The sequence below is a fragment of the Scyliorhinus canicula genome, chromosome 9, assembly GCF_902713615.1.
Source record: "Scyliorhinus canicula chromosome 9, sScyCan1.1, whole genome shotgun sequence".
Classification (NCBI taxonomy): domain Eukaryota; kingdom Metazoa; phylum Chordata; class Chondrichthyes; order Carcharhiniformes; family Scyliorhinidae; genus Scyliorhinus; species Scyliorhinus canicula.
In genome coordinates this window covers 37,368,667-37,381,503 of record NC_052154.1, presented here as the reverse complement: position 1 = coordinate 37,381,503, position 12,837 = coordinate 37,368,667, and the positions used below count along the sequence as shown (strand labels likewise).

At 47.8% G+C, this 12,837-nt stretch overlaps 1 protein-coding gene across 1 annotated transcript in view; it reads right to left on the bottom strand.

Moving 5' to 3' along the window:
- The window catches only part of LOC119970879 (carbonic anhydrase 5B, mitochondrial-like), a gene marked incomplete at its 5' end in the record, with an annotated part of 63,343 nt that overhangs the window by 14,165 nt on the left and 36,341 nt on the right, over positions 1-12,837 (bottom strand). The window contains 2 exons of the mRNA XM_038805987.1: positions 6,447-6,509; positions 7,616-7,711. Of these exons, the coding sequence (XP_038661915.1) occupies positions 6,447-6,509; positions 7,616-7,711 (159 nt within the window). The remainder of the gene's footprint in view (positions 1-6,446; positions 6,510-7,615; positions 7,712-12,837) is intronic.

The window sequence follows — 12,837 nt, the reverse complement described above, 5'->3', positions numbered from 1 at the left end:
TTTGGTGGAGAATAGGGTCCTATGCCAAAATCGGAGCGACGCATATTTGACGGCAAATCGCAATTCTCCGTCACCTCGGCAGCGGCGCCAATGTATTTTGGAATGCATGCAGAGAAAACACCTTTTGCTTATCATTAGTGGGCCCAACTGGGTATTTTCCAGGGCCTCCGGGATTCACCTCCTCCGATCATCTAAGATGGGATGAGTTCCCGACGGCGAGGTTCACTTATGCTTTCAAAAATCGTGAAACCGGCGTCATGGATGATGAGGGAGAGAGAGCAGGTAGGACACAGAGAGGAGCACCTGTGGGCTGGAAACTGGCTGGGGAGGGGAGGGCCCAGCCAGGGCCGGGGGAGTGGGGATTGATGGGGAACAGGCCGAATGGCCGGGGTGACCCGGGGTGACCCCCCCCGCCCCACCCCAACCTCCGCCATACACCCCTTCACCTGGCCGCCACCTGCCGGTGACCCACTAGGGCACTGCCCACAGTAGCCCCTACAGGAGTGCGGGGCGGGGAGCAAACACCTGGCAGTGGCAGCACCAGTCGATGGTACTTCTGGCATCAGGGACAGGCACCAGGCCAGAAGCCCCCACGGTGCTAAGCATCAACGGGGCCCGGGATATGAGGATAGGGGTGTACATATGGGGGCAGAGCCCACAGGGCCAACCAGGGCCATCATGTAGCCAGTTGGATCTGGTTGGGCACAGGGGTACGCAGCATGCTAACATGTCGGCCTTTCACCTCCTGCAGAAATGGATATTAGAATTCAATCAGCAATAGTGGCCTTCCTGTTAGTCGCCATAGCCTGGGGGAAGCCCTGCGACTGTGCGAGCTGCCGCTGCTCAAGGAGGCAAAGCTGAAGCAGCAGAAGGTGCAGCAGTGGTGTGTGCCGCAGAGGAACAGGTGGCAGCCGCTCAGTTTGGAGAGCCAGCCACCCAACAGGCTGCACATCACTCACCTCTGCATCCAATACCCGGGCAGTGTGCACAACGCCTTCATCCTGGCAAACCCGACGATTCCCGACATGTTCTAAATGCCCCCACCCAGCTGGGGGGTTAGCTCCTGGGTTACAGAGGTTATACGCTGCGGTTGTGGCTGATGTGGAAACCTACTACAACGATGCCCATACAGCAACCAGGAGCGTGATCGAGCGGTGCTTCGGCCTCCTGAAAATGCGGTTCAGGTGCCTGGACTGCTCTGGAGGGGCCCACATCATGACGGCCTGCTGCATCCTCCATATCGCTCAACAGAGGGGTCGCGCACCTCCTCTGCGGGAGTCACCAGCACGGACCTCCCCATCACCTCCTCCTCCCCCGGGGTGCCCGATGGCCTCTGGTCTGCTCCATGGGACAGGGCTGCGAGTGGATTTATCCTGAGGCTACCCCAGCACCTGGCGCTGCCAGTCCTGGAGGCCTGCTCTGGTGTCGATCAGGGTGTGCACACTCGTGGCCATGGAAGCTGGGGTGGACGGTGGTGAGGGTGGGGGTGGTGCAGGGTGGTGTGGGGGCTGAGAGTGGTGTGGGGTGAGGGTGGTTTGGGTCGAACACCACCCACGGTCAAACTCCACCTCGGCGACCTCCCTTTCCTCTGGGCCGCTGACTACATCCAGGCCCCTCTGCTCTGCCATAGTGAGGGGCCGCAGGTCCGGCGGTCTCCCTCCTGTCTTCTGCTGCTCCTGGCAGTTGTACGCGGCATTCTTCTGGGGAGAGGGGTCAGGGAAACAGAGAAAGACAGCGTTAGACAGTCCAATGCATGCAGCCCTGGGGTTAGGTAGCTAGTGGCGTCAGTGGCCAGGGCACCCAGCCATGGTGGCTGGTATGAGTGCCGGCATGTGGTGCAGGGGAGGTTTGCCCGCCTTTCGGGTGGGGGGTATAGGGTCACAGGTGTGTGGAAGGGGGTTTGGTGTTAGGAGCACAGTGCTGCCTCCTCACCCTGGCCGCTGTGAGGAGGTCGTGCAGTTTTTTTGATACTGCTGACTGGTCCAGATGACATTGCCCATGGTGCTGACCTTCTCTGCCACCTGCATCAGGTATGGTGAACGGCGGTGGCTGGCAGCCTCCTTCCTGGGCCGGGGTACAGGGTCATCCTCCACCATGTCCAGGAGAGTCTCCAGCTTGGCATCCGTGAATCCTGGGGATGCTCTCCTTGCTGACATCTTGTTCACTGTGATGGTGAGTATGGGGGAAGAATTGTTTATATGCAACTGCAGCTTGTCAGCCTCCTGAGTGTCAATTGCAAAATCTGTGAATCCGGCACCGTTTCTCTTGAAAATTGATTGTGTTCCACAGTAGCAGAATCAGTGCACTTGTGATGCCAGTTTTTCTGTCGTGGAACTCTACAAATTTTGAGTCATCGTCAACACTTTGTCTCAGATTTGGAGAATCACGCCCTCTATGTCCACTCTATTTCCTTTACTTGTTCAATCATTTCTTCAAAATGTTATATTAAACTTATTTTCAGCAAATCCATTATGGAAATCGTCATTTAATCCACGCATCATTAAATGCTCACTAATTGGATCTTGAATTCTGGATTCCAAATGTTTTCAAATACTTAATTTCTCTTAGCTTGTGTAGAGATACTCAACATATCTCTTATTAATACAAAAGTAAAATACTTGGATGCTGGAAATCTGAGGTACAAGTAGAAAATGCTGGAAATGTTCATTAAGTCTGGCAGAATTTCTGGATATGGAATTAGGGTTAATGTTTCAGGTTGAGGACCAATCATTAAAAGACCGTTGAATTAAAATATTAATTTTGTTTCTGATGCTGACAGACTGCTGTGCATTTCCAGCACTTTCTATTCTTCTAACATTTTTCTTCACTGACTGTATAATCACACAATTATACTCGAAGCAACACATTGTTTGGCCTTGCAGTTAATGGCCTGCTCTTGAAGAGGAAATCAAAATGAGAGCATATGGAGTACATGATCTTAGGATAGGTTAATTGCCACTCAAAAGTGCTGAGAGAGTTCCGTTGGAATGGGACATCTGTTGCAGTGTAATGCACAAGTATTTCAGGATTTGATGCATGGATGGGGCAGGGGAAGTATTGTTTTATTTAGCCATGGTATTGGTTACAGGTAGGTTATTGCTGTGTAATGGTACTTTAGGTGCTTAGCTGAGTCTGCCGTGAAATTCTTGTTGAGTCACAAATTCTATCTTCTAGCCAGCATTTTCTTCCTTGATTGCTGCTACCTGCATTCTCCTGTATTCATGGCAAAACTTCTTTGTCAGACAAAGTAGTGCAACACATAGCAGACAACAATAACTTTGGACACCTTGGCTGGCTTGTATTCTAACAGCCTTGATCACAGGCAGATCAACTATTTCACCAGCATTTTGGTGGTTAAAACAGTGGATGAGAAATGAGAGACTTTAAAAGAAGAGATGATAAGGGTGCAACTAGATACATACCCATGAGAAATAAAGTCAGGATATCCAAAGCTAGAGTACTCTGGATGGCTCAAGTTCTTGAGGAGAAAATAAGGAAGAAAAAATAGGCATGTGATACATGACGGAATAATAATAGCAATAGAAATCAGGAAGGGTATCTCGAATGCAGGAGAGAGACTAAGGTTGAAATAAGGATGGCTAAGAGGAAGCATGAGGAAAGGATGGCAGGCTGCGCTAAAACAAATAGTAGAGTGTTCTTCAAACGTATTAATAGCAAATGATTAGTGAAGGATAGAGCAGGGCCCATAAGGGACAAGGAGGGTAAGCTGCTCCCTGAAGCTGAGTGTATGGCAGAGGCACTAAATGAGTACTTTGCTTCTGTCTTTACCAAAATAGAAGGTGGTGACAATGGCCAAGTTGAAAATTTGGGTAATGAGCAACTGAGCAATAGTGATAGATAAAGAAACGGTGCTAAAAAGGCTGGCAGCACTCCAGGTAGAAAAGTCGCCAGGCCCGATGGGATGCATCCTAGATTGCTCAGAGGGAAGAGAGCAAATTGCAGATCCTTTGACAGAAATTTTCCAGGCCTCTCGGACATAAGATTAGTCCCGGAGGACTGGTGGATTGCAAATGTGATGTAATTGTTTAAGAAAGGTGCAAAGGATAACAAAGCTACAGACCTGTCAGTGTGACATCAATAGTGGGTAAACTGATGGAGGCCATAATACGGGATAGGATAAATATACACTGAGAGAAAAGAAGTTGGACAGTCAACATGGCTTTGTCAAAGGCAGATCATGTCTGACAAATTTAACTGAGTTCATTGCAAGGTGGCACAAGCGGTAGTTGAGGATAGTGCTGTTAATGTTGTATATTTGGACTTTCAGAAAGGATTTGATATGGTGCCTCATGAAAGGTTGGACCAAATTTGGAATATTGTATCCAGTTCTGGGCACCTTATTTAAGGAAAGATGTTAAAGCCCAAGAGAGAGTGCAGAGGTGATTTACTAGAATGATACCAGGAATGAGGAATCTTAGATACAATGGAAGATTAGAGAAATTGGGCTTGTTCTCCTTAGAGCAGAGAAGATTATGAGGTGACCTTATTGAGGTTTCAACATTATGAACAATTTTGACACGGCAAAGAAGGATATTCTGTTTCCACTGGTTGGTAAGTCAGTGATCAGAGGTCACAATTTCAACATGGTCAGCAACAGAGCTATGAATGAGATGAAGATAAAATTCTTTACTCAAGACAGTTTTGGGTTATGGAATGCAGTGCCAGCGAGAATGGTGCAGGCGGATTGCATAGGAGGTTTCAAAAGAGAGTTGGATACATGTTTGAACGTGATGAATTTAGAGGGCCATGGAGATAGGGCTGGGGAATGGGACGAGCTAGGCAGCTCTTTTGGGAGCCGGTGCTGAATTGTCTGAATGGCCCCCTTCTGTGTTGTAAAATTCTATGACTCTGTGTTGTCTTGTTGCATCACCTTTCAGGTTTGGTGTTGGACATCTTATAGGTGTAAGCAACTATGGCTTTAAGTGATACCCGTGGTTCCCTTATGGTCTTTATGGCCCTCAAAATAATTGTGGCACTGTAAATTGGTAGAAAATGAAGGAATTATAGTTGTAAGCATTCAAGTATAATGGCAATATACCAGCAACACATACATGGAATGGAGGCCCTTCCTCGACATGGAGCGATACATAGATACAAAATTAAACAAGCGGTTTCAGACAGAGAACAGGAAAATCTGCATTGGGTTGTGAGGCTATGGAATGCACTGAGTGAGTGGTTGAAGCAGAGATCATGCCAATGTTTAAGAGCAGGTCAGGTAAATTGGTGACAACCTTTTTTGGGAATCACAATTTGCAGATACATACAGATGCTCTTTGGATATGCTCAAGTAGAGGATTGTCTCACCATGTACAGATGGGAGGGAGCATCTGGGCCAATCCTGACTGAATGCTGAAGGTGCAAGGTGCCATCCCTGACAATCTTCCTTTTTCTAAACAGTGTGGAAACACACAAAAACCTGGGGCCATACTCATTTGGGCAGTATGCAAGATACCGGAAAATTTGCAAAGTTGGCAGATAAAACGCAGCTTTAAGAGGTTGGGTTAAACAGCTCAACAGCAAAGACACTCTAAAATAGGTGAAAATTAGTCCGGCGGGCCAGGATTTTCCAGTCCCGCCTGTGGTGGGAATCCGTGAGTGGTCCAGAAAATTTGATGAACCAGCCAAAAGTCTATAGACTTTGGGTGGGACCAGAAAATCCCAGCCAAGATCATAACAAATCAGGCTACAAAAACATCAAAATGTGTTTCTTCCCTTCAGCAGTTACTTTAAACATGCCACAAGCTCTGTAGTACTATTCAAACATTTCAGCCATATTATGCAGTCAAATTTATATATTTTTCTGACCCTTAATAAACCTAAAACACAGCAGGTATGTAAACTCTCATCACTAGATTAGATTAGGTAAAGTATGATACATGTATAGCTGCTGAGCAGTCCTTAAGAGGAGGCAGTGCATGGTGTACAGCGATTGTTGGGCACTTAAAATTTTACGAAAAAGCCCCATAACTGCAATTGGTATGAGAAGTGGAGCACAAAAAGAAGCTACTCAGGTAAGATTGAGATTAAGACATCCTGTTGGGACTCTACAGAAAGTGCTTTATGGGGTCTAATTGACTTGAATGTTGAATAGTAAAAATAGTTGCCAAAAATGGAAAATTATCCTGCACTGATGCCCTACCTGAGTGAACACATAAGAAAATCAAAACCATAAAATAAAGTTATTTGACAGTCATCAATATTTGGCGCCCATGTTAAACTTTCACCTCAGAAACTGGAAAAATTAAGACTGTGACTGTGATTGCTCAGTAACAATGTACTTGAGCTGAACTGCTTGAGTATACCCTATCCAGTTGTCCAGTCTGAACCACCCCTGCTTTTTCAACTGAGGAGAACATCAATAACATAGAGGGGCATAATTGCAAGTGAAAAAAAGGAAAACAAATTAAATGCAGTTATCCATCTACCTTATGTTTAACAGCTGGCAATGCATCCACAAGTTTCTGTAGACTATCGTGCCTTTTTCCAAGCTTTTAATAAAACAAAACATCAATAAGAAATTGATCATAGAACATAGAACAGTACAGCACAGAACAGGCCCTTCGGCCCTCGATGTTGTGCCGAGCAATGATCAACCTACTCAAACCCACGTATCCACCCTATACCCGTAACCCAACAACCCCTCCCGCAACCTTATTTTTTAGGACACTACGGGCAATTTAGCATGGCCAATCCACCTAACCCGCACATCTTTGGACTGTGGGAGGAAACCGGAGCACCCGGAGGAAACCCACGCACACACGGGGAGGACGTGCAGACTCCGCACAGACAGTGACCCAGCCGGGAACCGAACCTGGGACCCTGGAGCGGTGAAGCATTATGCTAACCACCATGCTACCGTGCTGCCCTTCATGTACCAATCAAAAATATCTCTTGCATACTTCTTTTGAATATTGATATTCTGTTGGAACACGGTTTCTTTTATTATTCAGATTGTTTTCACAGGGTAGACTTTCTTCTTCCCTGCACTAGGGCAATTGGCAAATCCCTGGAACAGGAAAGAGGAAAACTGGATACAGGTTCAAGCCATTTGCCTCAAGTCTTTGCTGCCATTCTCTACACTGGGATCTTCTGAGGAGTGTCCTGGAGTAGGTGGAAGTCCAGTGTTGCTATTATCATTCTTTCTCCCATTATAATCCTTGTACAACGAAGGAAACTTGGTAGAGGCCCTACCCCTAGACACATGCAGCCTGGAAGATACGGGGCCTGGGTTCCTTTTGCAGGTTGAATAAAAGGTTGGCTTGAAATTTCTCTACTTCCAGAAAATTAGATGCACTTGGGTTCTTTTATGACTGCTCTCCAAAGGCCATGACATTGACAGCCAGGAGCTCAAATCTCAGGTCTGCAGCTCTGATTAGAATTTTAGCCTGATTTCTAAACACAGAGCCTAGACAGAGGGCAAGCCTGTGTCTGGAGCTTGCCGAGGCTATGTTAATAGAGGAACATTAGTGCAAGTTACAACCTTATAGACTCAGGACTGTGAGGTGATCACTGAGTGCCCACAGAGAAAAATGTACCATCATATTTCCAAATGAGAAATAATCCAAATCACAAGTGCTCAGTTGTTTCAAGTTACCTTTATAAATACTCCTACAACTGCAAGACCATTTTCAGACAGAATGGCTTCACCACTGGTGTTGCATTTTACTGGGTTCCAGTGAACCAAATGAAGCTAAGATAGTGAGAACAAAAATCTGTTAATTAATTGTCTAATTGTCGATTTCAATGCATTACATATTACAGCATAACAGAAGAGTCACCACTTAACACATATTAAAAACAAAGGACACTTAAAGGTCCAATCGCTTCACAAAGATGTTCTTATTTTTCTCTTACATTAGAAAGCTACAAAGCGGTTGCGCTGTAGAAACTGAACTTCAATTGATGTAGTGATGTACTGAAATGGGTGGCACAGCTGCACAGGGGTTAGCACTGTTGCTTCACAGCGTCAGGGACCCGGGTTCGATTCCCACTTGTATCACTCCGGTTTCCTCCCACAAGTCCCGAAAGACGTGATTGAAAGGTGAATTGGACATTCTGAATTCTCCCTCAGTGTAACCCCACTGCCGTTACAGGTCACCAACCTGAAAATAAGCCCCTTATCCCCACTTGTTGTTTCCTGCTCATTAGACAATTCTCTATCCATGCCAATATACTACCTCCAACACCATAGGCTCTTATCTTATGAATTAACCTTTTGTGAGGTATCTTGTCAAACATCTTCTGAAAGTCCAAAAACAACACATCAACTGGTTCCCCTCTATCCACTCTGGTTGAGACTTCCTCAAAAAACTCAAATGAATTAGTGAGACATGATTTCCCATTCATGAGGCCATGTTGACTCTGCTTGATTAGATTATGATTTTCCAAACATGCTGCTATTACTTCCTTAATAATTGATGCCAACATTTTTCCAACAATAGATGTTAGGCTAATCGGCCTACAATTACCCAGTTTTTGCCTTCCTGATGCGTGGTAGATGAGTGATGAGTGGTAAAGCGAAAAGTGCAGAGGATACTGGAAGTCTGCAGAGGGATTTGGATAGGTTAAGTGAATGGGCTCGGGTCTGGCAGATGGAATACAATGTTGACAAATGTGAGGTTATCCATTTTGGTAGGAATAACAGCAAACGGGATTATTATTTAAACGATAAAATATTAAAGCATGCCGCTGTTCAGAGAGACTTGGGTGTGCTAGTGCATGAGTCACAGAAGGTTGGTTTACAAGTGCAACAGGTGATTAAGAAGGCAAATGGAATTTTGTCCTTCATTGCTAGAGGGATGGAGTTTAAGACTAGGGAGGTTATGTTGCAATTGTATAAGGTGTTAGTGCGGCCACACCTGGAGTATTGTGTTCAGTTTTGGTCTCCTTACTTGAGAAAGGACGTACTGGCGCTGGAGGGTGTGCAGAGGAGATTCACTAGGTTAATCCCAGAGCTGAAGGGGTTGGATTATGAGGAGAGGTTGAGTAGACTGGGACTGTACTCGTTGGAATTTAGAAGGATGAGGGGGGATCTTATAGAAACATTTAAAATTATGAAGGGAATAGATAGGATAGATGCGGGCAGGTTGTTTCCACTGGCGGGTGACAGCAGAACTAGGGGGCATAGCCTCAAAATAAGGGGAAGTAGATTTAGAACTGAGTTTAGGAGGAACTTCTTCACCCAAAGGGTTGTGAATCTATGGAATTCCTTGCCCAGTGAAGCAGTTGAGGCTCCTTCATTACATGTTTTTAAGGTAAAGATAGATAGTTTTTTGAAGAATAAAGGGATTAAGGGTTATGGTGTTCGGGCCGGAAAGTGGAGCTGAGTCCACAAAAGATCAGCCATGATCTCATTGAATGGCGGAGCAGGCTCGAGGGGCCAGATGGCCTACTCCTGCTCCTAGTTCTTATGTTCCTCCTTTTTGAATAGGGGTGTCATATTGGCACCCAATCCTCTGGTACCTGTCCAGAATCCAAGGATTTTGGAAAATTACAAGTAATGCATAAGCTACCTCTGTAGCTACTTATTTGGCTGGTTCAGCTCAGTGGGCTAGACAACTGGTTTGTAATGCAGAATAAGGCCAACAGCGCAGGTTCAATTCCCGTACCAGCTGAGAATTCTGAATTCGCCCACTATGTACCCAAACAGGCAGCAGAATGTGGCGACTAGGGGCTTTTCGCAGTAACTTCATTGCAGTGTTAATAAGCCTACTTGTGACAATAATAACCATTATTATTATTAAATCAAATTTGGTAATAATCAAGACAGTTTCAGCAAGCTTCTTCCTGCACAATGGAAAACTAGTTCTGAAGTTTGGACTTTCTCCCCATGTCTGCGTGGGATTCACCCCCACAACCCAAAGATGTGCAGGGTAGGTGGACTAGCCACACTAAATTGCCCCTTAATTGGAATTTAATTGAAAAAGAAGCAATAGAGGGTCAGAAGGCTGTATGGGTAGAGTTGAGGAATTGAAAAGGAAAAAAGACCCTGATGAAAGTTTATTTTATTTTTAAAAATAAATTTAAAGTGGAGTGGGAGATGTGCAAATGGGCATAATTGCAGGAGTATAATGAGCTCAAAGGATTGGAGGCTGGAGGAGGTTGCAGAGATAGTGAGGAGCAAAACCATGGAGGGATTTGCAAAAAAGAATGATAATATAAAAATCAGTGCATTGTCAGACTTGGAGCAAATTTAGGTCAGCGAGAAAGAGGGTGATGGGTACATTGGACAGTGAGAGTAAGGATGAAATGCATACCAGAACTCTAAAAGAAACAAGGGAGAAAGAGTGATGGTTCTGATTATCAATTTCCAATCCTCTCCAGCAACAGCATGGTGCCAGAGGATTGCTGCCATTGTACCATTGTTTAACGAGGGAAGAAAGATAGCCCAAAAAATTACAGGCCGGTCAGTGCTGGGAAAATTACTGGAAAAAATTCTGGGAGATGGTGGGCAGAAGTTAATGCCTTTTTGGTGATGACGGAGAGCACAGTAGGCGGGGACCCCACCCCTTTCCTGATTCCATACTGATTAAATCCAAGGCAACATGGCAAATGGACAGCCTTCCTTTTTTTAAAATAAATTTAGAATACCCAATTTATTTTTTCAATTAAGGGGCAATTTAGCATGGCAAATCTACCTACCCTGCATATCTTTGGGTTGAGGGGCAAAACCCACGCAAACACGGGGAGAATGTGCAAACTCCACATGCACAGTGACCCAGAGCAGGGATCGAACCGTGGGACCTCGGCGCTGTGAGGCAGCAGTGCTAACCACTGAGCTAACTTGCTGCTTAAATGGACAGCGTTCCTGCCTCATTACTCATCTCATCCTGGCACTGGGTGGTGGTTAGCTATGCAGGAAGCATAATAAGCAAACCCCTGCGGGGTTGCTTGCTGGTACCCAGGAGGTCCGGGGCTAACCTTTATTCAAAGGTACCCAGTGACTGAGAGACTAGACATTGAGAAGGGAGGGGCCACTGAAAGCTACCCCTCTGACCTTGCTTCTGACTTCCACCATCCTTTGACTCCACCCCCCTGCCACCATCACTCACCTGGGGTCCAGCAATGATATCCTTGCTTTGGGTGAGTGTTGTACCAGCAGCAGCCACTGCCTCAACATGAACGCTGGCATTCAATAGAGCTACTAGTCTTGGGGATTGGCAACTCTTACTGGACTACATTTCCACAGCATCCTTGATCCAGGGCAAGGTCCACTGCCGTTCAGTTAATATGGCAGCGTTCAGTTAATATGGCAGACCTTGGACTTCCGGTGGCGGCAATGCGCAGTTGAGCCGCACATTCGGCGGCTCCCGCGATTAACGGACTTCGGGGCTTTTTTCAGGGCCCCCAACGGAGCTGAGGAGGCAAATCCCGACGGGGGAAAGAGGCCAGGAGTCGCCCCAGCGGTCCCATGGTCCGGACCAGGAGTGGGGCAGAGAGAAGATCGACGAAAACACTCAGGAAAAATCGGGGGCAGGAAAACAAAATGGCGGCCGGCGAAAGCTTTGAGGAGCTGAGGAAGTGGGTCCAGGAGCAGCAGACGATTCTGCTGCGCTGCTTCCAGGAGCTGAAGTTGGAGCTGCTGGAGTCCCTGAAGGTAACCAACAGGGAACTGATGGAGACCCAGACAGCCCAGGGGGCTGCGATCCAGGAGCTGCAGCAGCAGGCCGCCGAAAGGGAGGACGAGGTCGTGGCCGTGGTGGGGAAGGTGGAGATGCACGAGGCGCTCCATAAAAGATGGCAGGAGCGGTTCGAGGAGCTGGACAACCGGTCGAGGAGGAAGAATTTACGGATCCTGGGCCTCACGGAGGGGCTGGAGGGGTCGGACCTAGCGGCCTAAGTGGCGATGATGCTAAACTCGCTGATGGGGGCTGGGTCCTTCCAGGGGCCCCTGGAGTTGGAGGGGGGGGGGGGGGGGGGAGTACCGGGTTGCTGCTGAAACAGTCAGGAAGGAGCTGGAGGACGCAGGGGGTGCTGGAGGGGGGGGGGGGGGGGGAGCTGCCGCCGTGGGAAACTGGCAGAGCGTGGGACGCTGGCCGGGGGTGGGCAAGGGATGGGGTATGGCTAATCGGCAGGGGAAGGGGGCAGGGAGCCCTCGGATCCGGCTGATAACCTGGAATGTGAGGGGGCTGAATGGGCCGGTCAAAAGGGCCCGAGTATTTGCGCACCTGAAGGGACTGAAGGTGGATGTGGCCATGCTCCAGGAGACACACCTGAGAGTGGTGGACCAGGTCCGGCTGAGGAAGGGGTGAGTGGGCCAGGTATTCCACTCAGGGCTGGATGAGAAGAGTAAGGGGGTGGCGATCCTGGTGGGGAAGAAGGTGTCGTTTGAGGCGTTGAAGGTGGTGGCTGACAGTGGCGGGAGGTACATGATAGTGAGTGGCAAGCTGCAGGGGGAGCGGGTGGTGTTGGTGAATGTTTATGCCCCAAATTGGGACGATGCGGTGTTTATGCGGCGTATGTTGGGCCGCATTCGGACCTGGAGGCGGGGGGGCCTGATCATGGGGGGGGGGGGGGGGGGACTTTAACACAGTACTGGATCCCCCATTGGATCGATCCAAGTCCCGGAAGGGTAGGAGGTCGGCGGCGGCTAAGGTGTTGAGGGGATTCATGGACCAGATGGGGGGGTGGACCCTTGGAGGTTTGCGAGGCCAAGGGCCAGGGAGTACTCGTTTTTTCTCCCATGTACATAAGGCCTACTCGAGGATGATTTTTTTTCGTCCTGAGCAGGGGGCTGGTGTCGAGGGTGGAGGAAATGGAATACTCCGCCATTGCCATTTCGGATCATGCCCCGCACTGGATGGACCTCGGGCTGGG